This window comes from Sturnus vulgaris, chromosome Z (assembly GCF_052056855.1).
Source record: "Sturnus vulgaris isolate bStuVul1 chromosome Z, bStuVul1.hap1, whole genome shotgun sequence".
NCBI lineage: Eukaryota > Metazoa > Chordata > Aves > Passeriformes > Sturnidae > Sturnus > Sturnus vulgaris.
This window is the reverse complement of record NC_142283.1, coordinates 57556674-57583683: the sequence shown is the minus strand read 5'-3', so window position 1 is coordinate 57583683 and position 27010 is coordinate 57556674. Positions and strand designations below refer to the sequence as shown.

At 42.1% G+C, this 27010-nt stretch overlaps 1 protein-coding gene across 1 annotated transcript; it reads left to right on the top strand.

Annotated features, from left to right (window-relative positions):
* Positions 1-1070: 1070 nt before the first annotated feature.
* Positions 1071-14312, top strand: ENC1 (ectodermal-neural cortex 1). The gene is made up of 3 exons (XM_014885895.2): positions 1071-1316; positions 5891-7704; positions 11065-14312. The coding sequence occupies exon 2, from the start codon at positions 5903-5905 to the stop codon at positions 7670-7672; it is 1770 nt and encodes a 589-aa protein (XP_014741381.1). The 5' UTR covers positions 1071-1316; positions 5891-5902; the 3' UTR covers positions 7673-7704; positions 11065-14312.
* The last annotated feature ends 12698 nt before the right edge of the window (positions 14313-27010 follow it).

The window sequence follows — 27010 nt, the reverse complement described above, 5'->3', positions numbered from 1 at the left end:
TTACAGATGTGTCCTGCTGTACACTAAGTGTGTGCTAATCTGCAGACTCTGGAGTCCAGCAACACAAATATAAATAACCCTCTTCATGTTAGCAAATTGCTTGCAGGGCATTCCTTTTTTCAACAGAAGTTTAGGTGACATTTCATTATGAAGAATGAGCAAATTCTCCTAACATTTAAAAAGAAGCTTCCTGCTGATGTTCTTATCTTCCTTAAAGCCTCTTTAGACTAATACCATTGCTCTAAGTGATATCAGCAAATAGTAAGCTAGCAATATGAGCAATGTTTAGTATGGTATCTTATGTTTTTCTTGTATAGAGCCACACAATACCATTATGTAAACATCGTTATGTCTAGAAGATGTTTATTGTCGAGATCGGCCTTTTGCACATACTTTGCAAAAGGCATTTTTCACATACTTTGTTAATTGGGAAATAATTAAAGCCAGGCTTCCCTTTGTGCTGCGGGAGGGCAGCAGTGAAAGGGCAGCTCTGTGAAGGCCTCCAGAGAGAGCAGCGGCCGGCCCGGGGCACTGCCCCGCGGGAGGAGCAGCGCCCGGCGGCGGGGCCCACAGCCCGCGATGCCCGGGCTCCTCCGCGCCATCCCGGCCGCTCCCAGGGCGCCGAGGAGGACTTTCCCACCGTCTGCCTCGCTCGGTCTTCGCCACCCAACGGGACACGCCACGAGGAGCGGGACCACAGCCGTTCGCTCGGCTCTCCCCATCCCGCGCAGCCATTCCGGTGTCTGTGCAGCGGGGCGCGGCCCTTGTTCTCCCGGAGCGCGCTGCAGCGAGTGGCTGCTCCGCCCGGCCCCGCGGGGTCCCCACACCGCCCCGGCCGGGTGCGAGGCACGGCAGGCAAGGCAGGAAGGAGAGGCCGCTCTGCAGCCCCCGTCCGGAGCGACACGAGATCCCCACAGCACCTTCCCTGCCGCCGGCCGGGACAGCAACTGGGAGCGCGCTGCCCTCGCCCTGCCGTCCCTCCCCCGCCTGTCACTCACAGGCTTTGCATAAAGCCTCCCCCCGCCCCCTCCAACCCATATACCGCTTCTCCGCTCCGCCGCCCGGGCAGAGCTGCGGCCGGCGTGCCAGCAGTAGCAGCAGCTACTCTTTCCCTTTCTTCCGTCCCTCTTCCCTACCTCCCGCCCTCCTTCCGCGACCCGCCTCCCGCCAGCGGCAGCAGCTCCGCCCGGCGCTGCGCGGCTCTGCCGCTGCTGCTCGCCCTCCGCGGCACCGCCGAGCAGCCAGAGCCCGGCTCCTCTCCCATGCGCGGCGCCGCGTCGCCCAGGGACCTCCGCGCTCGCCCGGGAGCCGCTGCTGTAAGTTGGTGCCGCCGACCCGGGGAGCGCCCGGCGCGGAGGGAGGCGGGAGGGCAGAGCTGGGGACAGAGCTGGGGACAGAGCTGCCGCCGCGCTGCCGGCGGTGCTTCTCCGGCTGGAGCCGGGCTGCCTTGCTGGTCCCTGGCACAGCGGAGCCCGGCCCGCCTCCGCCCTGTCCGGATCGCCAAGTACCAGCGGGACACTGGTGGGGTAGGCGTTTGCGGTGGTTTGCTATCTCCTGTACTGGGCTGCCCTTGGAAAGCGTCGGCTCCTGTTACGGAGGCTGCTAGCCTCCCCGGTGGGCTTCAGCTTCCCGCCTGGGGGCCCGGGCGGCCCGAGCATCCCTCAGCGGGCTGAGGCAGGGCAGGGAATGAGCGAGCGCCTCGCTGCTCCCTGAGCTGGCTGCGGCGCTGCTCTCTCTGCGCCGGTACAGAAACTTTTGCACGTGGTTATCGCTCTATAAAGGTAACTAAATGCATTTTAACTTCTCGCACTGTTTTTTATATCAGTCTGGGAAGAAGCTCGGCAAGTTTCTTCTCAGAGACGGAGTAATTTAGGCGTTTTGATGGGGCGAACTGAAGGGAATTTAGAGTTGCGTTTCTTTGTTTGCATGGGGTGAGCTGTAGTACATTCCTAGTAGGAGCAGCGTGTTCTGCTTTCTGTCTCGCTGCAGGTCCTAGGCAGCCACTGAATTTCAAGACTTCTAGGCAGTGTCACGGTTTGCCTCTGCCACACTGATAGCATCGCCGCAGATTTAGCAATTGAAAGCGGTGTTAGTTACATCGATGGGGTGATTAGTAGATTTCCTCTCTTTCAACTGTTTCACTGGTTCTAAAGGAAAACACAACCACCGCTGTGTAACTACACAGTCGTATTAAAATGAGCGTGCATCAGGGATGTGTCAGTAATTTGAAGATACATAATTTTTCATTTGATTTAGGCTGAGACCTGCATGCTGTAGAACTGTTAAGTAGGACAAGGAGCCTGTTGTTTAGTCTTACAGTAGTGTTTACTACTGGGCTGCTGTGACAAGTAGCCTGTTGAAGTGTAATTATAAATCAAAGTCTTGGTTCAACCTCTATTCCTAGATAAAATCTATATCTGTAATTTACTGACCACTTCTTGTCTTTCACATACAAATGCTATTTCTAAGGAAAAAAATGCCTGAAGGGAATTGGCTAATAGTATTCAAGATGAGCATTTGATCACTGACTGTAAATTACCTCTGCTGAAGTATTTGAGGCTTGCATAATTTCCAACACCAAACAGAGAAATTGGAGATGTCATTTTTGCATTTTAATATTCTTACAAGAGTCTGGATTGACCTAATTGCCAGAGACTCAGGCTGTTTACAGAAACACTGCCTGTTAGTGAATGATGATACTTGCTTCTGAGGGGTGTTTGTTCAGCTAGTCCATGTGCAAACGCATCTCAGCACCATACTGGAGGAAAAGATGTGTATAGATATGTATCTGTGTTCTGTTTGGGGAAATATGTTAGCTTATCTTAAATGTGAATTGGCATATTTTGAATTCTTCTCAATTGATGACATTGTGATGATAAAGACAATCTTACAGAAACAGTTCAAGACCAGCATAAGTGAAATCTAATTCTCACCAGGAGACTGTTTCTATTATAGTAGGGTGAAATGCTTAGTGCCTTATTCAGTAGCTGTTTGAGAGGGGTTTTTATACAAATTTCAAAATTTTTTTTGCAGCAGTATTTGTTACTATGGCTGTGGGTGGGCTTTGGGTAACAGACAGTGATCTGTTCCTTCCCCCTGCATGTGGTCTGTAGTTCACTAGTCTCCACTGCATGCATAACTGTAGGGTGGTTTTTTTATGTTTGCCTCTATTTTGTTGTGGTTATGGGCTCATTCTGAATGGTGCTGAACAAGTGTTGTTCATGGGAGTACACAGCCTGGTAAAAAATCTAAATGCCTGCATCTGCAGCCTTTGATGTGAACTTTACCTGAACCCTGTGTGCATGATGAAAGAAAGTTTTCAGTATACTCTGAATTCCCTCAATATGTGGGGGCAAAGAAGAGAACCTGTGTTTTCATAGAGACCCTGACATGCCTGGACTGTGATGTCTACACACACATTCAGTTAACTGGAATGGAGGGTGGGGGGCAGTGAGCATGTTCAGAGACTGGTTATTCTGTTGTCTCTGATCAGTGGGGTGTTTAGCTTCTATCCTGCTCCCTGGTGAGGAACGAGTAAGTCCTCAGTGTGAGGAAAACCTACGTGTAGGGATCCAGTGAATACTGTGCCTTGCATCATAAAGCATTTAAAAGCAAAGTGCCTGGAAAAGTTTGAAAATTTTGACAGTAAAGTGTTCAGCTTCCAATTTGTGTTTTCAAACTGCATGCAAACTAGTATGTCAGGCCAAGACCTTTCTGTAATCCTTCAGTTCCAGGAGATTTTAACCTGTAAATGGTCAGTATCTTATTTGTGGCTATAGGTTAAGTGGGTTATTTTAGTCTGAGATTAGTGCTCAAGATCCTTGAATGCCATCTGGGTATTTTTTTTGCCAGACGATACAACTTCAGTAAAGGTAATTTAATTTTCCTTGTAAAAGAGTTTGTGTTTTGAAGACATACCAGCTTCCTTAAGTTTTTCTGTGTCTAGTGCATTTAATAGGTTGGTCTGAAGAGCACTGGTATGATCCCTTTCTAAGCTTTTGCATGGTAGAGTGAGACAGAGACTCTGCCTTGTAGTTCTGATGAGTAGGACTCCTCTCTGTTTTGGAGGCCTTTGGTTTGTGCACTGTAAATTGGGTAGTGTTACCTGCTGTTTTCAATCCCAGTTAAGTTTCATCAGGCAAATTGTGTTTCATATTAAAGGAAATGGGCTATGGTAGTTTTACAGTAAGGTATCTCTCTATTCCTTATTTAAGTTGGGTTTAAGGACTTTTCTGCTGTAACTAAAGGGAAAGGTGTAGACAGATTTGCTGTTGTTCAATATGGTGAATCAATTACATTAGCACAGATAGTGAGGAGGATGGTACTGGCTGTGCTGCAGTTCGACTGCAGGTGTTGCATGTTCCATATACACAGATTGCTTGTTCTGAACTTGAGTGCTGTCCAAATTAAACATGTGGTTTTGATTTTGTCAATGTTTCTGGTCATATGAATCTAGAAAAATACGTGTGTTTAAAAATGCTGGTTTTGAGGCTTGTAAAGCTCTTGTGTTATTGTGAAGCATGAAATGTGGGAATGAAATTCTCCAGTTCTTTACTGCTTAAAGATACTCCAGTATATGAAAATGTCTGTTTGAGAGCAAAGTATATCCACGTTAAAAACCTTCACAAGTGGCCTCAGGTCATGCTCTGACTTAGGACATTGCATGCTTTGCAGGTAGATTTTTTGGCCAGTTCTTTATTTGAAGGTGCAGTAAAAGGTACTCTGGACATGCAAATAGCATAGTAATTAGGCAAGTTTTGTTCTTGGCTTTTGCTGAGTTTTCTCTGCAGTTTGAAGAGAGAGAAACGAGATCATTAAAGTACCAGTCACAGCCACAGATTGCACTGAGTTCTGTATTTTTCATCTCCTACTATTTGCACTATGGCTTTTTTGCCATTGGCTTTATATCACTGCCAATATTTTTCCCTTATTCTGTAGTCTGTACTATTTTGACTTGACTCTTCATTAAATCTGGAAACTTGCTGCTGTAATTATACATAGACCTGGCAGGTAACACTAACGTTCACCTCTAAACAGGATCTGAGTAGGTTTTGTTTGTTAGGAATAGGGCAGGATAGGAGAAGTCTTCTGTTTTTTGCCCCCTCAAAGCTTCAGAATGAACTAATGACTTAAGCTCTCTGGACCTGACTCTCCAGGTGGCTTCAGAGCAGGGTCTCAGTGACTTTGGATGGCAGTCAAAGCATGTTTTTCTGCTGACCCTGCCTATGTATATGCTATATCACTATAGCAAGCAGACACTGGATTCTGTGGAATAATGATGGAATTTGTAGAATTTACTAACAATATTTTTTTACAGTTACACAAATCTAAATGTATGGTTGATACCAGGGTTTTGTTTCAAATTTTTTTTTCCATTTTGTGCTGTTGCATGTGGAATCACTATACCAAAGGGAAGCTTCCTAAGGGGATTAGTAGGTTTTTGTTCCCTATGCAGCTTTTGACATTCCTTAGGTATTCTGTCTGGTAGCTCTTCCTGCTATGATTCAGTATAGGAGAATGTTTCAAGCGTGTGCATGTGTATGTATGTAATGAATCAGCTGGTCTAGGTTGGGGAAGGGTGAGAAAATCAGTCCTGGTTCATTTTCTTTCTCCAACTTACTTGCTTACTGTATTGCTATGAAAGCTGGAGATCAGGTTTCCCAAGATAAACCTGCTCTTGGGCAACATATTTAGACTATGTCATTTATGAATCTCAGCTTACAAAAAAATAAACGCATGCCAAAGGTAGATGTAATTCTCTGTCCACTCAGCTGTAAATTAAGGCTTTTTCTCCCCCCCTCCTATAGTGAATAACAGACACACTTTTTGATATGTAAAACTAATAATGATTTTGACTTTTATTTATATTAAATTTTTTCTTTGCTTATAGGTGTGAAAGAAAATGTCGGTCAGCATGCATGAAAATCGCAAGTCTAGGGCCAGTACTGGCTCCATAAACATATACTTGTTCCACAAGTCATCCTATGCTGATAGTGTCCTTACTCACCTAAACCTCCTGCGTCAGCAGCGTCTCTTCACAGATGTACTTCTCCATGCTGGAAACAGGTCCTTCCCTTGCCACAGAGCAGTTCTGGCTGCTTGTAGCCGCTACTTTGAAGCAATGTTCAGCGGAGGACTGAAAGAGAGCCAGGACAGTGAAGTCAACTTTCACAATTCTATTCACCCAGAAGTCCTGGAGCTTCTTCTGGACTATGCATATTCCTCCAAAGTTATCATCAATGAAGAAAATGCAGAGTCACTGCTGGAGGCTGGTGACATGCTGGAGTTTCAGGACATTAGGGATGCTTGTGCAGAATTTCTGGAGAAAAACCTTCATCCCACCAACTGTCTTGGTATGCTGCTGCTGTCAGATGCTCATCAGTGTACCAAGCTGTATGAGCTCTCTTGGAGGATGTGCCTTAGCAACTTCCAGAGTATCAGTAAAAGCGAAGACTTCCTCCAACTGCCAAAAGACATGGTAGTGCAACTCCTTTCCAGCGAAGAATTAGAAACTGAAGATGAAAGGCTGGTATATGAATCGGCTATCAACTGGGTCAACTATGACCTGAGTAAGCGCCACTGTTACCTGCCAGAGCTACTGCAGACAGTGAGACTGGCCCTCCTGCCAGCCATATACCTTATGGAGAATGTGGCTATGGAAGAACTTATCACCAAGCAAAGGAAAAGCAAGGAGATTGTAGAAGAATCAATAAGATGCAAGTTGAAGATCTTGCAGAATGATGGGGTGGTCACCAGCTTGTGTGCCAGACCCCGAAAAACTGGGCATTCACTTTTTCTTTTGGGTGGCCAAACCTTTATGTGTGATAAGCTGTATTTGGTGGATCAAAAGGCAAAGGAGATCATTCCAAAGGCTGACATTCCAAGCCCACGGAAGGAGTTCAGTGCTTGTGCCATCGGCTGCAAAGTGTATATCACTGGGGGGCGAGGATCAGAAAACGGAGTCTCCAAAGACGTGTGGGTATATGACACCCTTCATGAGGAGTGGTCAAAGGCTGCTCCCATGCTGGTCGCCAGGTTTGGCCACGGCTCTGCCGAACTGAAGCACTGTTTGTATGTAGTAGGAGGGCACACTGCAGCAACTGGTTGCCTTCCAGCTTCGCCTTCAGTATCCTTAAAGCAAGTAGAACAGTATGACCCCGTGACCAACAAATGGACCATGGTTGCCCCACTGCGAGAGGGTGTAAGCAATGCAGCTGTAGTCAGTGCAAAACTGAAGCTGTTTGCTTTTGGTGGTACCAGCGTTAGCCATGACAAGCTGCCCAAAGTCCAGTGCTATGATCAGTGTGAAAACAGATGGACAGTACCAGCCACCTGCCCCCAGCCCTGGCGCTACACTGCTGCAGCTGTTCTAGGAAACCAGATTTTTATTATGGGTGGAGATACGGAATTCTCTGCATGCTCCGCTTATAAATTCAACAGTGAGGCATACCAGTGGACTAAGGTGGGAGATGTGACAGCGAAGCGAATGAGCTGCCATGCAGTGGCATCTGGAAACAAGTTGTATGTGGTCGGAGGCTACTTTGGCATTCAGAGGTGCAAAACATTGGACTGCTACGATCCCACGCTAGATGTATGGAACAGCATAACAACTGTGCCCTATTCATTAATTCCCACAGCATTTGTCAGCACATGGAAGCACCTCCCCTCTTAATTGTGTATGTGTTGGCAATTATAAGTTATCAGGTAAGAAATAACAGCTTTGAATTTCACTGTAATAATGCTTTTCAAAAAAACTTTTCAGCAGCAGCTGTGAGGAGGGGTATGTTTGATGCAATTTTACATCTGGATCACCTGAGACACATATGTTTACAGTCTGTTGTAAGCCAGGCACTATGTCTGTGATAACACCAGGTCCTGGAAATGGTTTGCCATGTATCTTGCACCCACTTTTGCAAGGCCTTTTCCTGCATGATTTAGATGTAAAAGACAGAGAAAAAATAGCATATTCAACTTGTAGGGAAATGCAGATCATCTTTTGTAAATTGACTCTGGCCCTTAAGTACTAGGTGCATGCTAAACAAAGGTTCCAGTGCCATTTTTCTGGTGACTGAGGCTAGGTCACTCTGCATCCAGTAGCAATACCCAAAAAAAGATACAGTAAATTCTGATCTGCAGCCTGATAGCAAATTCACCTGAATTTCCATGCAGACAGCCTTTAAAGAAAGCTGCTGTCTTATGATAGGTGTTTTACAGGGAATTCAGGCCTAACTTTCAATCTCATCTAGACAGTGTGGTTGCATTTGCATGGACTAAGGCTGCATTTTCTCCACTGTTACACTTTAAAATACAGATTTTTCAAAATACTTATGCTTATATATGTTGAACTCGGTATAGTGTCAGGAAGATGTGTAATTAATATTGCAGCCTGAAATAATTACTAGTCTATAGCACACACTGTTCCAAAACAATTTAATTATACATAATGGGTCAGGTTCTTACCAGATGCAACTTCAGCATTGTATCTTCTCGCAAGCAAGTCTGAATTTGGTCTTGCTTGATTGGTTGTTGTGCATTTCTTATTTTTGTGACGAGGAGGGAAGATTTTTGCTATTAATCTGTGTATTTCGCAACAAACCTGGCAGACTCCCATTTGTGTTGTGTTGCTTTTATTCCTCACTTCCCTCTTGTGGCTTTAGTACAAAGTCAGTTACTGCTAGCCAAAAAATATAGTGATGTCCTTGATCCTGAATAATCAATGCCCTGTGAATGGTAGTTTCCTTTTGGATTTGGGCAGTGTATATTGTATTGATGAAGGCAGGCAGGTTATAAGAAAAAGACAAATAAATACAGTTGCAGTAATTAAACAAGCTGTGCATGTGCTTCTGGGTTACCTAAAAGTTCAGACTGAAAAAGATCTCCAGAATATAGGAAGAAGAACTAGTGTGTGAAGACTTCTCTAGGTTCTTCTGTTTGGGACAGATCACTGGGGAGGTTTTTTGGTGGTTTTTCTGCTTTAGACATTTGCCTGACTCTTGCAGTAAATGCAAACTCCAAAGATTTTTGAAGCAGTGTAGATAGTGCAGACAGTTACTCTTGTAGTTGCCTTTCAGTTTTCTGGGGGTTTTGATTGAGTAAAGAATACAAGGTTGGGCCCATGCAAAGCAGCAGCTCAGCTTTGAAATCTGCTGTGAAACTGAGCAGTGTTGTGCCACGATGCTCTTCTCTTAGGTTGTTGTTTGCCTTGAAAACACTACTCTGCTCTGCCCACTTTGTTCTTCCAGACTTCTCTTCAGAAAGCACAGCAAAAGCTAGAGACTTACCAGGTCCTGGTTACTGGCAATAATTTCCCCCCTGAGAGCAAATGGAAACCCTCATTTCTGTGTGTCAGCTGCCTCCCTAGCTGGGAACTACATCTCGATATCTTCAGTTAATTTGTATTATTACTGACTTTATGTGGTTCTCAGTGTTATCAGAACAGCAGTATTGAATGCCCGGACTGAGGTCTGTGCCAAGAAAAATATTGACTTATTCTTCTGAGTCTGACTTAATTGTTCTGGAGTTTACAGTGCATGAGGGAAGTGTTTTATTTTGAAAAAGAGTTCTCCGAATATAACGGAAAGCACAAAGCTTTCCTTTACTCCACAGTATCTTGTTAAAAGCCATTATTTTATCTTCACTAACACACAAGACAACTGGCTTAACGAGCACACAAGATAACTGAATGTAGATACAGGCTGAAATCTCTCCAGTGCTGTGTGCTCATCCAGCAAGTAGGTTGTTTTTTTTCTACTGGCTCCTGCTGCTTTGTCGGTGGGTGGGAGGGCCAAAAAGGAAATTACTTGTGATTACTCTGTTTTAATGGTGCTGTGTGGCCCCAGCCTGACAGCTTTTAGGAAGACTTCAGTCTGCTTGGCTTGCTCCTCAAACTTGGGAGTTTTGAGTCTGTTTTTTTCCTCTCTGTTTTGGAATTGTTTATAGCTTTTTAAAAGTTCATCTCATGACAAGAAACACTGTTTTGACTCAGTGTTGATAGTCTGTTTTGATGGGAAGAATGTCACGCTATATTGAAGAATGCCTAGAAAAGACTAATCAACACTGACTGGACCCTTTTTTTAGACATAAAAAAAACTAACCCACACTTGCAAAAACACTACAGACTGTTATGTAGGCTGGGCTGTTTCCTGTGAATGTTCTCTGTTGCTCTTAGACATTACAGCCTGAGAGAGATGTGGTGCTTTCAAAGGATCTGTGAGTGCACTAGAGCTCATTTGCGTTGTAATGAAGTAGGATTTGCCTTCTAAAATTCTAGCAGTGCTGTCAGAAATTGTGATGAACTGATGATGGTTTGGAAGCTGGAATTTTGATACAGCTTCACGGTGAAAAAGCAAAGCAAATCTCAGCATCCAGAGGCTGAATTTCTCATTAAATGATTGATTTTATAAAGGGCTCTAGGATGCATTGATGGATGGTATATTGCTGTGTAAAAAGAAATTGAGCAGAATTCTGCTTAAATGAAGAATAGATGTATTTTAAGTAAGGGAGTTCTATGGCCCTCTCTCTGTTCTGAGTAAATTCAATTCCGAATTTGTTACGGTCAACAGAGGTATTGGGGCAAGACAACTTTACCTTCCCTTCTGCTTTGTTCCAACCGAGTTTGTTTTGGCTGAGGTGTAGAAAAAGCTCTGCACTGAGTGTTCTTGTCGATTTTTGTGAAAGAGGAGTTACAAAGGGTTGTTTGCTTAAAACAAGTCCACAAACTTTTAAGATTTTGGGGGAATGTAAAAATGTGGAAGTATGCAGGATACAGAGTCCATCACTTTGAAATGTATCAGGCCACTTTGATTTAGGTTTCAAGTGACTGAATTTATACCCCAAAAATTAGTCAGTCTTTCTGCAGTCAATAGTTTATGTATTAGTAGCTGGGTATTGCACAAAAACTTTGAGGTTCATGTTAGGTGGGGAAGCCCGTCAACTGGGTTGTATCCTAAGCCTAGGTTTTAGGTTTTCTTTGACATCTAACAAAAACCTTATGGTATATTGTTGCAGCAAAACCTTTTAAGTAATTTCTCTCTCCTTTTCCTCTACCTCTTCCCATGTTTTTAGTTTACTCCTTTATTTGGAGAAGAGAATTGGAACCTCAGATCTGGAGAAGTTTTTATGAAGAAAAATCATTCAGCATCTCTTGCATTTGAAGAAAATCATCTGCACCTTGTAAATTATCCAACCTAGACATGAAGGAATGGGAGAAGAAGCCCTTGTCTCAGAGCTTCAACACGTGGTTTAAATATGAATGGACGAACCTCTGATCTGGTTCTTGTGCTAGTAATTGTGGATTAATGCCAATGTTAATCAGTTCTTCAAAGATGAAGAAAAACAGAGACAGAACTTCTCTTAGCTGTGCGCCACACAGCACTTGATTTCCAGGGACCCCACTGTTTTTATGTGAAATTTGAAATGGTTGTCACCTCTCTTTGTGGTGACACTGCCAGCTGCAGGGGAACCAGGCCAGGTCTGAAACAGCAAAAAGCTGCTGTGAATGAAGATACAGCAGCATTGCTGCTGAACTCTGCTGGCTGGAGTGTGCTTGCCTGTGGGCAGTGCCTACAGCATCTGTTACACCCTGTGTTGCATTGTCCTATGTGCAGTAAGTGACCTTCTGCTTCACAAGGACCAGTCCAGTGGTGAAATATTTTTGCAACAGTGGGGAACAAATATTACATCCCCAAAATGCTCATTGTTCCTGTTCCTCCCTGTATTTATAATTCAGTCTGTCCCCTTCCTATTATGTTACTTGTTGTAGATATAGTTATTTATTGTTCAGTGCTTGCATGCTGAAACAATGCCTGCAATTGTCCTCATGTTGCAAGGGCTTGTGTGAATTGTATGTTTTGCACATATTGTGATTGCTGACTTGCTCTGCTGCACAAAGAAAGAAAACTATTGGGTAACAGTTGGAGGTGGGAGGAGGAGTGGCTTCCCAGTCGGAAATGGAAGGATTACAAGACAGGATTTTAAATTACACATGTACTAAAGGAAGAAGCCATGGAGGTCACTTTCTCAGGCCACCAGCTCCCCAGGCTGCATGTGGTGTGTCTTGTAGATGGTGTCCTTGCACCATTTCATTTGTTGGTCATGCCTTTCAGTTTCTAACCTGGAAATAGCCAAAGTCTCTTGCAGCACTCATTTTGTGCAGGTTCCTGATTGCAACCCAAATACTGTGGAAGAGCTTCTGGATACCAAGCCCAGATGAAGTCATTGTCCAAACTTATTTATTTATTTATTTGGTTGGAGGAGGGTTACCTACAATATAGCCACATTATCCTGAAGGAGTGGAGAATGGTGATTCAAGAATGAAAACAGAAAAAAACCTCAATATAGGTTAATGATGAAGTCTTACAGGAAAAAAAAGAGCAGAAATTTTGCACTGACTGGATTGCCTCATCCATCTGGATTTCAGATCATCTGAGTGGCCAGATGTCAAAGACCCAAGTGCTCTAGAAAAATTCTTATGGGGATAGAAAATGAATTTCAAACCTCTTATCTTAAAAAAAAAAAAAAAGCCCTCAAACTCTGCTGCTTTTTATTTTTTTTATTTTTGTTATCTTGGTGTGTCTTTAATCACTTGGTTGCTCAGAAGGCTCAGATAATCCTGAGAAACCAAACTTTGACTTTTAAATAAAATTTTTTCTTATTGTTCTGGTCTTTGGACAGAGGTGAAGCTACTCTTAAGAATTTCAGAAGCTTGTGTTTCACAGATACTTTCTTGCCAGATCCTGTCGTGAAGCTTGTATTGTATTGTGTTTTTTCTTAAATGTTTCTGGAGCCCAATATAACTGGCACATTCAGTAACATGGCTGGTGTGTGCTGTGGTATAAGTAAACAGCTGCATGTATGCATGCAAAACAAAAATAGTCACATTGGTGATGCTTGCCTTTCTCTGTGTGACAGTGATGTAGCTGTGTTTGTGAAAGCTTTGTCATCTGAAAGTGTTTACATTGGTCACTGGAAATTTCTCTGCGCTGCCTTACATTTGATTTGCTGTTTGGAGTAGATTCTGTACATTTCAGAAATAAAGTATTTGGAGTTCTGTGAATACTGAGAGAACATTGATTAATCAGCAGTCATTTGCAGTTTTTAAAAGGGTGAGTATATGTGATAAAATTATAGTTCCACTGATGAAACTGATTGAAGTGGTAGATAAAAAAGAGTATTTAAACCCACAGCCTCTCTACCCTTGCCCCCCCTTAGATGACCTTTAGGAATAGGAGAACAGATTAGGATAGGTCTCCTTGTCTCCTTTCTATATCCCTTTACCTGCACAGGTTGCCATGTTGAAGCAAACAGCCTTGAATTTTTGTTGGCCTTTCATCTTGTAGATCACTCTCAGGAGTGTGAAGGGAACCATAAAATCAGACTTCCTGTGTTTTGCATGTCCTCTCCCCAGGCACTAGCAATTACATAAGGTACAAGGAAGTAAAGAACTGGGTCCCGAGGGGCCCCTGTGTTTGAACAAGGACATGTAGCTTTGAGATATGTGCTCTCTGTCAAGCTGATCAGAGTCCAGAGGTAAAGCTGCCTTGCATCTTACTATTTAGCTTATGAAATCTGTTTTGTAGCACCATGCAGCTTCCAAAAGTGGGATGAATTTTCTGCAGCTGTTTCCAAATTTGTGGTCTGCTTTCAAGTCCTCAATTAATTCCTGTGTGTAGGCTGAAGGAAACTGAAGTCAGGGTGGGCCTCTGACTCTGCAGGGAATACACTAGACTCTTGCTCTATGAGCTGTTGTGGGAATCCTGGCTAACTACTTGACCATTTCAGTGCTGCAAAACACCCCAGACTTAGAAGCAAATGGAGTTCACAGCAGAGTGCACACAAAAACCCTGGCATGAAATGGGAAGGTTCCTCTTATTTTGCAGGCTGGTTACTGTAGAAACATAGAACAAAGGACAGCCTTCCTCCTCTGGATAATTGTGCAGCCCCTTTTCTATATGTCTGACACCTATCTGAATAAGAGTGATTAGAACAGAATAATGTTCCCATTCCTGGCCATTGAAGATGTGGCTTATGTGCTAAAAGAAAACTGCAAGTGAAGAATTAAAATTGTCTAAGTTGTTTGCTATTATGTCTTAAGATTTTGTAAAACTCACTTTTTTTTTTCACAATGTGAAACTGATGGTCAATAAATTATTAGGTATTTCCTTTCCACTGAATGTTTATTTGAAATGTTGTCTCTTCCTCCCCTCTTTCTTCACCCCCTAAATGCTTTGAATCCATTATAGTGCCCTTTTTAATGTTCTCTTAAAAGAAGCACATCAGCAACATGCAATTAAATGCTTTGGTTTAAGCTTCTGCTTCAGCTGTTCTTTCCTTCCCTTTGTTCTCTTCTGCTGCTTTTACTATGATCTCTATCTCAAAGTTCAGCAGTTAAAACTCAGAGAGCCTCAAAACATTTAAGAACAGGAAATGCAAGTTTGTTGGTGCTTGCAGTTTAGTTAGTGCCTGATACCACTTGGAAGTGGAATTAGGCATCTTGAATCCTTGCTAATTATTGTCAAGTCAAAAAATGCTGTCTGCATGTGAAACATTCCAATTGTTCTATATACATGTATAGTCAAATTATTTGAACTCCTCATCTTACATTTTTGTGTATACACGGTGGTGGTGGTTTTTTTGTTGGTTGTTTGGTGCATTTTAATGCTATTAATTTTCTGCATTGACTTAGCAACTGTCTGGCCTGAACCTGTTGCTGAACACTGTCCAGATATAAAATAGGAAGTTTTCTGACATCTTCTGAATTACCTCTATTAAAACTCCTGCAGCTGCCCTGAGAAAAGCCACAGGTTTCTTTATGGTTCTTTCTTTGCTCAAAATAGTTGGGGCCATAGTATTAAATGACTTTCTGGCCTTGGCATGGCTTGGTTAACCTGTGTTTGAGATACTTGCCATCAGTTTTGGCTGGGGGACTGGGACACTTAGACAGTCTTTAAATATGAAGAACACCAGAAAAAATCAGCCTTTTCACAGGTCAAGATAAGGTTAAATTACTTTCATTGCTTATTGCAAGCTTTTTGCTGGACAGTAACCTGGGTTGGTTTCTTTTATTTGGATTTCACCAGGGCATGGAATGTTTACAGCAGCACTGGGCATGAACAAACTGCTGTAGAGTGATTCAACTGATGTCATTTTAGGGCACTGGGTTACTTATTCTATCTGGTCATGGATTCGAACTCCTTTGCTTGGAAGTTTTCTCATACTGGAGGTTCTGATATTTATGGTGAGAGTGAAAAAACAAACTACATTTAGGTTTTAAACAACTGATGATCTGTACAAGACATCTGCAAGGCATTTGCTTTATTCATAGTAAGTATGGAAATGAAATGCCTTAAATGATTAGAAAATAATCAGCTCATTGGCATTGACTATGGCTTCATCAAGCATCCTGGGGTGATCAGCCCTGACCTGTTAAAGTCTCAAAGACCCTGTTTATGCTAGTAAATTGAATATGCCCAGGGATGGTCTGGCATGGAGGCCAGCTGGCAGGAAACAGCCTTGAGCACTTTGAGCAGCCCCTTGTCCTGGCAAGACAGGGTGGCTGCATGCAAACTGTTTGGAGTGGCTGCTGGAGTGCTCTGGCTCCTGAACCCTATGCAGGAGCACTCCAGAAGAGTGCGAGTTTGCATGGGCCAAAACCACGCTGGGGCCTCAAATGACTGAGCAGAATGGACAGCCTGTTCTGTGCCTGGGAGCATGCCCAAATGCAATTTGATAAATTGCCATTGTCCCATCCAGAATAATGAGTAACATCACCTTTAGGTCGTTGATAGCTGGGCAGACTGGTAACTGGTTGTATGACCCAGCATCAATAACCTAAATGCTGAGGAAGGTGGAGGGAGGAAGGAATGCTGTCTCCTGAGTGACACAGACCTTGGTAAGTGGGAAAGATGGGTGCTGAAGAGGTAGAGTCATGCAGCTTCTTCAGATCCAACAACATGAAGCTTTGGAAGTGCAGAGAAGAGAGGGTAGGAATGTCCACACTGTAGGTGAAAAATGTTTTGTGTGCCCAAAGCCATCCTGGTGGTAGTGCCCTGTGGGCTTTGCAGCAGGTGCATGGTATCTCCTGGTTTCAAAAAAAGAAAGTGGAGCAGAGTTCTATCAGAATCGTAGCACAGGTGTGCACATGGGAACCTGTGTGCCCACAACCCTGGCTGGCAAACACCGAATGAGACAAGTCACTTTTTTTATAAAGGACCATTAGTCCCCAGTTTTACCCTGTATGGTCCCATTTTTGGCCCTTACACCACTTACACCTGTATAATTTACTCCCGTCCACAGTGTGTGAAAGGCTGTGATCTGAAATGGTCTGTCATCTGAGTGTGTGTATGCATGTAAACCATACAGAAACATAAATACCATAGAAAAGCCTTATGTTTATTCAAATGTTTATGTTTGTGTGTGACGTGAAACCAAGTACAAGCTTCAGTAGTAACATACGCATATACACAATACACACAATAGACTGTCTTCTGTGTGTCTTTAATAATGGTCTGTGAATTTTAAAGTTTCACTATTTGTTAGAAACTGTACATTTAAGTATGAGAATTACCCTTGAAACAAAACATAGTACATAAGGTGTGACTGTGAATTAAAATACGTGGCTAAATAAATTACAAATCTCTTTCATAATCATGTTTAGGCAATGCTTTTGGCCTGACAATGCTCTGACACTCTCAGGAAACCAAACTAGACAATGTGTCCTTTTTTTGAGTGTGTGTGTCTAGTTACCCTAGAAACCATAATCTATATCTCTGAAGCAATGGGGAGCTATGAAGGAGGCAAAGCCACAGGAGTTTTCTTCCAAGACCCCTCCTAATCCTTCTCTTATGTTATCAGACATTCAGTAAATGACTTAGCACTCGGTAGTAGATGAAGTTCATTAGATATTTTGTAATCACATTGGAATTTGTGGGTCATAGTCCATGCTCTGATTCAAAGGTAAACTTTATGGCTGTGTTACTTAATTGCAATTACATATATATACAAGCCAAAGACACAAATACAAACCAAGACTTTACAAACGTGCATCTCTTTCCAAGGGATTTTAAAATACTTTATCACATTTCAACCCCACAACAAGTTCATTAAGGAGGAAAAACACTTAGTCCTAGCCTCAGGCTGAGAAGCTGGGGCATGGGGGATTTGTTGAAGTGTGCAGCAGAAGTAGTAGCAGAAGCTCCTCGAGTCACCCAGCACCTTCTCCTGGAGGCACTGGGTGCACTACACCAATGAACAAGATGTCAGGCTGCTTTGGAGACTTACTGTGAACACTTGTCATCTCGTTCATGTTGTTAATTGGCTTGAGAAGGGTTAAACTATTTACAGAGATATTGCCACCCAAGACTGACAGAACCAGGTCTAAAAGAAATAGGAAGGACTTGCCAGCAGATAAACACAAGCAACCTAGTTTTTTACGCAGCAGTGAGGAACAATAATTCTTTCAGACAGATGGTTACTCTTTACCTAAAAAGTGCTGATAAGAAGCAGAAAAGTTTAGGGAACTGCTGGTAGCAGAGTATTAACACAGACTTAAGTGTTATCCTGCTCCGTGGCATCCCTCCCAGTACGGAGAGGTACTAAGCAAAAGAAAGATGCAGATTGGGCCTTTTATCTTTGAGGCAATAGGCTTTCTTTTCCATTCCAAGAATAGAAACATCTTGTCTTAAAACACTTGGAAGGAGTATTTTAAAGCCTGGAGGTCCTGTAAAGGGACTCAATCAATGTGGACTTCCTCCTAGGGTGAATGACTGGCTGGAGTGTCTTGGTTCAAGGTTTCAGAAGCAGCTGCATGAGAGGAGACCAGTGGTTGGTGAAAGTGTCCCTGAGTACACAGCATAGTGGTCCAGCTTTCATTTTCCTGTGAATGTATCCTTTAATTTCCCTCACCCTATCTTTGCTCTTCTTGTCCATACCTGTGTAAATTCCTCATGGAGCTGTTGCCCCAGGCCTTATAGTTAGACAGGGAACAGTGAGTATTGCAAAATTAGGAGGAAGGGAGGTAAAAAACTTTTGAAGGCGTTTGCTTACATATTGCCACTGAATATGGCCCAGGAGCTATATACCATGGCCTGATAATCTTGTGGAGTATCTGCCTTTTTCCTACTCTACCTGTATGTCTCAGCCACACAGTTTGTAGCTATCAGCTTTTTGCAGCCCTGTGTGGCACAGACCTGTGTCACTGGTGGGGGTTCGGGGTCCCTTTGGGATCCCTGAGACTGCTTTTGCAGCCCTCAGTGACAGAGCAAATTCCTGAGCCTTGCCCAGATAGAATTGTGGCTCGTGGTGAGCTCTCAGACCAGCGGGGAAAAGAGACCAGCACATGCAGAGAGGCACAAATCCATCGTTTATTCCATGAAGGCATCCTATCCAGCATATACCAACGGCTATTGTTTTACAGGGTTTTTTATATCTTTTGAGGGTTTTACAATTTGCACCAATTACCAAGGGAATTCTACTTCCTAACCAATCCCTGAGGGATTTTACATTCAAAGCTGGCCTATGGATACTAAAAAAAAAAAATGAACCACTAATATTGAAGATAGATGAGAGGGTCTTCCAAGGGGGGGAAGCTAAATTCCTTTTGTATTCGCCATTTCACAAGCCATTTCTTATCTCTAAGCTATGATTTTCCAAGGAGCTTGTTCTGAGGATGCAGGGAAACTTCCTTCTGTGTTTTCTGCTCCCTCCACAGACCTGTGCTTAGCTGTTTCTGGTTAACTTGTCAAAAACCCTGGAAGTAGTTGTGTCATAAGGTAACACCCGATGTAATGTGTTAGCCAGGGCCTTTTGGTTATAGAAGGGTTAGTCATCTGTGCTGATGCATGTTCTCTGTATGTCCTCTTCTGGCTGAAGAGGACATGTTTGATCCTGCAAATGGGGTTCTGGAACAGCTGGGTGGATGCAGATGCTCTCACAAGGGACTGCCTCACCTTGCTCATGAGTCTCCAAACAGTTTCCTGGTTACTAGAGGTATTTTATGTCTTGATTTATTTGCTACTTTGCATTTGCAGCAAAACAATTTGTGTTGGTGTGAGCAATTCCCTCTCCCCCACTTCCCACACTGGTGAAAATACCTCCTGTTTAGTCATAGAGCAGTAAGTCTGTCTTTTATCATCCAGTCTTCTTTTGCAGATTTATTTGCCAGTCTTCTAGTGATGGACATTCAGTTTACTTGATTTTCTGTACAAAAGTGGAATTTTTTTTGAAAGTGTGACTTGACAATGGCTGGGAAATGGCACCCGTGTCCCCCTGGCCACAGCATTGAAGGTGAGGGGTGAAAGGACATGTGCTTGGTTTTACAGCAGCTTTTTGTGAGACATGCTTTGGTTCTGCCCAGAGATGGTAAAAGTGTTGAGAGTGGCACCTTGAGAAACATAGGAACTTTGTTCTAATTGGACCAGACCCAGTAGCCTCCAAGATGCTAGAGGGAGTTTCCTCGGAACCCAGAAAAGATTTTGTGGGGTTTCTTCAGTGCTCACAATTGCTGGGCTTGGGCAAGACTGGAGGGAAAAAAAAATATTCCTGTCATGCACTTTTCCTCCAAGAAAACATGACATTTGTCAAGCAACTCTACTTTGTTAACCTCACATAGTGTATTTGGATTTCTACTTAAAAGTTATTTTATCTGACAAATAAAAATCTACAGTAGAATAAATAGATATCTGCAGTACAATATTAACTTTTTGATCAAAAGCCCATAGACATCTATGGTCTATTTTGCTGTTATGAAAGGGTAGAGCACACTCACCTCAAGCTTCATGCAGGATTGTGTTGAGCTGCTGCTTGGTGTTTCATAACTGAGACCACAGGCAGTAAATGGGAAAAATTACTGGAGCTGTTTGCAGCCCCAGAAACTGGGGACGTGGACCTGGAATCTGACTCTACACTGAGGGCCAACTTCTGATAATTACAGGTGCAGCAGCCAAGAAGTTAAGGTGCATTTTCTCACTCTTTGCTGCTCTTTTGGTCCTTAGAAGTACAAGTAATTTCCTTCTCCTGCTTTAGTTCATTTCAAATTATAATCATGAAGATAGTATTTGTAGTAAAAAAACCCTCTGAACCATGAAAAACTGTGGTATGGGTTTTACAAATTCAAAGATAAACTAGCTGGCTGTTCAGACAATTGTACAATCAAGCCCCTATAATAAGAATATTTAAATAAAAATGTATAACAGTATTTTTTAACTTTGTTGGAAAGGCAAATAATGAATTAATTTTGATCTCTAAAATAGACAAAACCTTTTTTTATCCCCTATGTTTGTTAAGCTAATCTGGTTAAAAGCTGGCCTATAAAATGCCTTAGCTTTCCCTGTCATCTCAAATGCAGTCTTTACCCTGAAAGCATGTCTGTGTGTGCTTAACTTCACACAGCCTGAGTATTCCTTTTGAGTTCAGTGGATTAATTCAGAGACCACAATGTTAGCATGCATCACTTGCAGGATTGAGGCACATGCTAACAGGAAACAATTTTGTGATGGAGCACTGCAGACTACTAAAATGAAGTGTTGAGAAAGAGCCAAACTGTAGTTTTTTACTGAGGCCATCAAAAAGATTGGTCCATGGACAAACAGGTTTTACTTTCAGTTAAGGGTGCTTGAACAACACAGTAGGTAATGACTTGGAAAATCCCATCTAAAGAGTACAATTTTAATACTTTTATATTGTCACTCTCAGAACTGATCTAGCATTCTTTTCTCATTACACTATATTAGTTTCTTTAATATGCTTTATTAGTTTCATAAAATGCAGAAACATAAGTGTTCAATGAACATTCCCCTGTCTAGACAGCGATGTATGCATTTAAAAAAATGGCAAAATACTTTCCAGCAGTTTGCCAAGAACTGTATTGGAAGAGAGGGAGATGATGTTTCTTTTTAATTCTCTGAATAAATAGGAAGAGACTAACTAGTTAGTGATCTTGACGGCCAGTCTGAGAATTCAAAATATTTGTGAAGAATTAGATGCAAAAATCCTAAATTTATTTCTTTCTGTTCTTATGGTGATGAGAATTAGTGATCCACCCATTTTCTGCTGCTGTTGGACACGGGCAACACCTCTGATGGAGACGTGCTCAGTGAATGTGCTGTTAGCACTGAGAATATCTTGGAATCAAATGCTTGGACTAGGGCTACAGTCAGGCTGGGGCAGACAGTTGTTACTCTAGCTCAGCATCCTGCATGGATCAATCACCTGATAAAATGCATCAGAGCAGTTGTGAGAAACCCTGCAGTAGGAACCTGTGACACAGCTAATCTTCCTGGGGAGTTTCTTTTTGCTTTCCTGGATATGAGAGAGTTTCCTTGAAGTCGTTGAGACTGTGTACTGCCTCTCCCAGAGCACTCTGTGACCAGTGTCTGAGTTATTATGTCTGCCAGCAGCCACAGCTCTGGGAAATGCTTTCTCCACCTCATTTTTCACCTGACCCTGCAGTAAGGGACAGAAGATCTTGAACTGGAAAATAGTGCACATAATAATTTTGTAGTTTTATTGGTATGTAGACTGAAAATGAATGCCCATCCAGCATGTTCAAACATCACACAATCACTGTATCCCAGGAGGGCTGAGATTGGAAGGAGCCTCTGGAAATGGTGCAGTTCAACCTCCACCCCAACTTCCAACAGGGTCAGTCACAGCAGGTTGCTCAGGTTTGTGTATCTCCAAGAATGGATATGCTGCAACCTTTCTGGGCAATGTGTACCAGTGTTTTACTAACCTCACAGTAAAATATTTTTCCTTATGTAGAAGTGGAATTTGTTATTTCAGTTTGTGCCTATTGTTTCTTGTGCTGTCACTGGGCCCTGCTCTGGAGTCTGGATATGTCTCCACTCTCTCCCATCAGGTCTTATAGCTCTTCAATTTAGCTATGTTTTAAATATAGACAGATGTTTCTCTTTTTAAAATTGTCTGCTGAAATGAAAGAAAAGGATGCTTTAGCGTAGTTTGCAATGAATATGTGTGGTTTGCCTAACCTTGTAGAGGCTACCTCTGACCCATTTAACCAAGATTTGGGACTAAATTAAGAAAGATGTATTATCATATATCTGCTGAATTTAGAGTGTCTTGTGGAGCAGGCAGTATCTATCAAATCACAAACTCCGTATATTGTGTTTTCTTAATGGTTGGACTTGGTGATTTGAGAGGTCTTTCCCAACCTTAATACTTCTATGATTCTTTCACAAGGACTTTTACTGTGTGAACCCTCAATCTATTGATCATATATGTAAGATATGGTCTGCTGCTCCACCACATGCATTTATGTATTTTCATAGTACAATAAAGTAAGGATCAATGCTTTTGTGATAAGGCTTCTAAGAATCACTGTTATTTTATAGACAGGCTGCATCTTTCCAAAGGACAAGGTGGATAACCTCTGGGATGGAGGGTGGTTGATTAGCAAATATATTAAAATCTGTAATTTTTGGAGGGAAAATATTTCCTTTTGTTATCCAGTAAGTGACACTTTGTGCCTGTAGCTGGATCTTGATTCTGAATCTTTTTGGTGATGCAGCGCTCACAAAAAAAATTAGTAGGAAATGGGTGTATGAAACAGAGCACAACTTTTGCAGACCTACGGCCAACAAGTACAGATCTTGCTAATTGCGCATTCTTCTGGCACTGATATATTGTAGGCAGAGAAGGTGGTGTTGAAAATTCTAAAATACAGTGTGAGAGGCTCTTTTAGGAGGTATAAGTTTATTAGCAAGTGAGTCAATAGGGTATTGTGTTTGACACAGAGAGTAGAAGACATGGTTTATTCCCCAGGTGAGTGTTATAACCTGTGTTATAGATCAGAAAGAGAGAACTAGTTGTGTGCGTTTTGTTTTGAGATTTCCAAAACTACTTCCAAAAAAAAAAAGAAAATGTGGAGGGTGCCTTGACTGTGGCCACTGCCCACAAACATTCTTTCAAACAGGTCCATGTGGGTAAAAATATCTCCAGAACAGGGGAATTTTGTAGGGAAGAGCCCTTGAACATTCAACACTTAGATTTATGTTGTTTCCCTTTACCATGAATTTCAGACACAATCTTTCACCTAGTGGTGAAATGAACATGGTTTTTGAACCATGACAGTTAAAAAATATTTTCAAACAAAAAATTGGATATTATTTTTTCAAGATATTTACTATTTTAAAAATTGCTATTTTAAATAGTTAAAATGTTAACTTCTTTCTCTTTGCATTAAAGAAGTGTGATCATAGTGCCACAGGCCCGAACTACAAAAGGTTTGATGAGCTGTAAGACTGTCAGATCAGTGCTGGATATCTGTATATGAATTTCAGTTTCCAGCCTCCCTCAGGTATCACTTAGAGTGATTCAGATATTCATATCTAATCCTGCTTTCATCTGATCACACATAATCTCTCTGCAACCTTCTAAACAACCTTCTTAACCTTCTTATTATTTTGTTGATAAGGCCTGCTACAGGTGTTCAGGAACTGGAATCTTTCTGCCTCCAATGGAAAAATCTCAAACTTGCTGGCCACATTAAATTTGTATTTAAATTAATGCAAATTGGTGTTTATTATCTTGAGAAATTGAAAAAATATCTGATGCTGCTATGCCAACCAAAAATACATACTTTTTAAATCTGCAGGAGTGTCTGTTCACTGTGAAAATGTACCATTATATAAACCCATGTTCTCTGCAGGACTTGTTCCTGACTGCAAAGCCAATGAGATTCAAGTCTGACTTATTGCTACGAATCTTACAGGTACATCTACTTGAATAATCAAGTGAAACTTGAAATTTTGGCTATGTAGAATAAATGAGTGGAAGTAACAGGTTGTTCTTAGGTTGTTCTACCACATAATGTATGAAGAATAAGAAAGTGTGTCTCCCGTCTGGAGGCAATCTTCCTAAGTGCTGAATATGATGTGCTTTGAATAGCCTCGTGTTTTGGGTCCGGTTCATGACAAAGTTTTGAAGAGTTTGGCTAAGAGTTGTGTACTGCATAACTGTCCCTGCTGTCAGCAAGGAGATTGGGCTGTATGTGACTGCTGCTGAGGATATTGTACAGAGGGCATGCTCTCTATGCTCTTCCCTGTGAATATTGGAAGGATGAGGTTTCATAACTCTTTCATCACCAGAAGATGATAGAGAACTGTGATCTGCTCCAAGGGAACTTCATTAGGCATTGCTGGGAAACATACTCTTTTAGAGAATTTGGGAGCAAAGCAAAAAAGCTTCTTGTTTCCCAGGGGAGAAACAAAGGGCTGAGAAAATGGTGGGATGAGGAAATTCATGAAAGATGGCCTTTGTCAGCAACTTTCACCTCTTGATTGATGCTGGGCGTTGGAGTTGCTTACACAGAACAAGCTGCATGGCATTGCACTTTGCTGACTTTAACCACAGCAGGTTTTGCCTTTTGCATGTTGTGATCAGTTTTTGGCCAGTAAATTGAGATAGATCACTCCTATTGAAAAGTATGCAATGAAGGAGTAAAAATATTCCCATTAGAAGAACAAAATCTACTACTCAATCAGTAATATCTGTAAGTTAGTAAATTTAGGAGAATGTAAATTTGCCCTGACAGAAAGTATGCCTAGACCTGTTGTAACAGTTAAGCACAGCAGGTTAGTGGTTTAATTTACTGACAAATGTGTAGCCCATGGGTTCTAGTTTGCTCAGCCGTGGGAAAAGCCTTGGTTGTCAGTTCTTCTTCTTGCCAGGGGAGAAGTGATGACAGCTGAAGATTTATTTGTCTGTCACACTTCCCTCCTATGAATGAGGAAGGAGTCCAAAGGGATCATTAAATAAGCAGAATTACTTAGAGGAGATATGTGAAAGGACAGAGGAAATAGAGGTGGAGCTTTGCAAAAGCTAACTTAACTGGTGGAGAAAGAAACTTCCCAACTATACAGAGACTGGGGAGCAGGAGACTATTCCTGCTGGGAAAGTAAATCACCATGAGATGGCAAGACCTGGCAATAAGACAGACAGTCCTCAGAAGACCAGGAGTGTATTTTTCAGCTGAATTCAGGACTGTGAACACAACCAGTATAGGGAGCACCGCCATACAACTTAACCTCTTGATGTCTTTTATGCAGCCTCTGTTCCAAAATACTCAGCCAGATTTTACCATATTCAAAAAAAAGGCAGCTGATTTGGGACAAAATGCAACAGTTAAGATGTTTTTGTATCAGATTTTATCCTGTTTTCATGCCTATCTGCTAAGGTATTACAGCTATCACAGCAGTCAAAGGTTTTCTTTGTAGAGTTGCATGGTGTATGACTCTTGGGTGGTACTCTGTCAGATCACTGAGCACTGCAGGTATCTGACTGGAGTCTGCTTCCCTAGCCCTTCCACAAGAAGGTTAGGACAACACAGGCAGGAAATGGGACTTTTCTGGTGAGGGAGAGCTGATGTGCAAGAGGGAATAAGTAAGAACAGGCTCTTTAGAAAACCCTGAAATTAACTTCCTTTGAATCAAAAGGCCAATAAATTGCACTTTTGCTCACATTCAGTTGATTTCTCTGAATCAAAGCTTACCAGCATGTGCATATATATGCATGTATAAATACAGGTGTAAACACAGAAAGCACCCTTGCCCTCATACTCAGCTGTCCTTTGCAGCACCTATGTGTGCTCAGCACACTGCTTGAATTCACTCATTTGTATGCTGATAAGGATGGAGTAAGAAGTTGCACGGGGCAGAAGAGACATCTGCATTGTACTTGAATAAATCTTTCAAATACAGCTGTGAACTAGAGAAGTATTATCAAATTAAATATTTTATTATGCAGTAAATTAATACAAATGTTTAGAGTATTACATTTAAGAGGAAGAGTGCAGAACCATTTTTTTTAACAACAATCTGTTAAAATTAGTGCTATAGTCTGTGGCTAGAGCATATTTTTTTCTATTTATGACCTGGACTGACAGCAAGTTGTATGGGGATAGCTAACATTATTACAAATCTGAGGAATTAAGCCTTGTAGAGGGTCAGACTGTATTAGCTGAAGCAGTAGCAACTTGTTGAGGGTACTATCCTGAGCCCAGTGCTACTTGTTGGCTTGGGCAGGAAGACAATGAAATTCTGCCTAACTGAATGACACCAAGCACACAATTTAGCAATGAATCTGAAAGCACTTTTCACAGCTGATTAGATGCCTTATCAAAATGCATTTAAATTCTTGCCCTTGGGAAGTCTGATTTTGCAGTTTAACGTTAGGATCTAAGGAGAGCCCAAATGTGTTGCCCTAACTAATATATCTATTTTGTCCCCACTGACACAGATCTTAGGAACCAGATGGTTTCTGATATATTTGTTCTTAAAATAAGTCCACAGTGGAAGGCTTCATTCTACGCATTGGCAGAGGGACAGAGAATCTTGTGTGGGTGATTTTACTGAGCATTCACTTGAGTAGAAGGAGTCACAGGGATATGACCATGAAAACTGTAATTTTTACTGTTTTGTGCTGTGATAACAAGGGGTTAAAAAAGAAGTTTGTGGTGTGGGACGAAAACAAGTTCTGATTTTCTGGAGCCTTAAATAGCATGCAGACTTCTGGACCACCTTACTCTGAAAAATAATGAGCTGGATGGCTAGAATGAAACACAAGAATATTTGTTCTAAGTGAAATACCTTGACATGTAAAGATATCACATACATACTTTTTCCCTGATCAATTGACAGTCATAAAGCTGTGCTAATATTGCACCTATGCTAATCCGTCCCTTACTGCCCTTCCACCTCTCTCATACAGTACCTGCCTAGGAACACCTAATTTTTGTAGGGTCCCCTGCAGCCCTGATGACAGAGTCACCTGCCATGCAGCCATCACATTCGAGAGAGAACCCAGGTGTGCCACCACTGCTAGGGCATGGGGCTGTGGTGAGCTCAGTTGTGTCCATGAAGCTGTTAGGACATACCCACCTTCATTTTCACTCTCAGCTCTATCAAAGGAAACAAGACATTTCAAAACAGAGGTGCACATGAGCTAGTGGATAAATGTAAAATCTCTTCTTTTGGTTAGAGCTTAACCAGTATTTTCA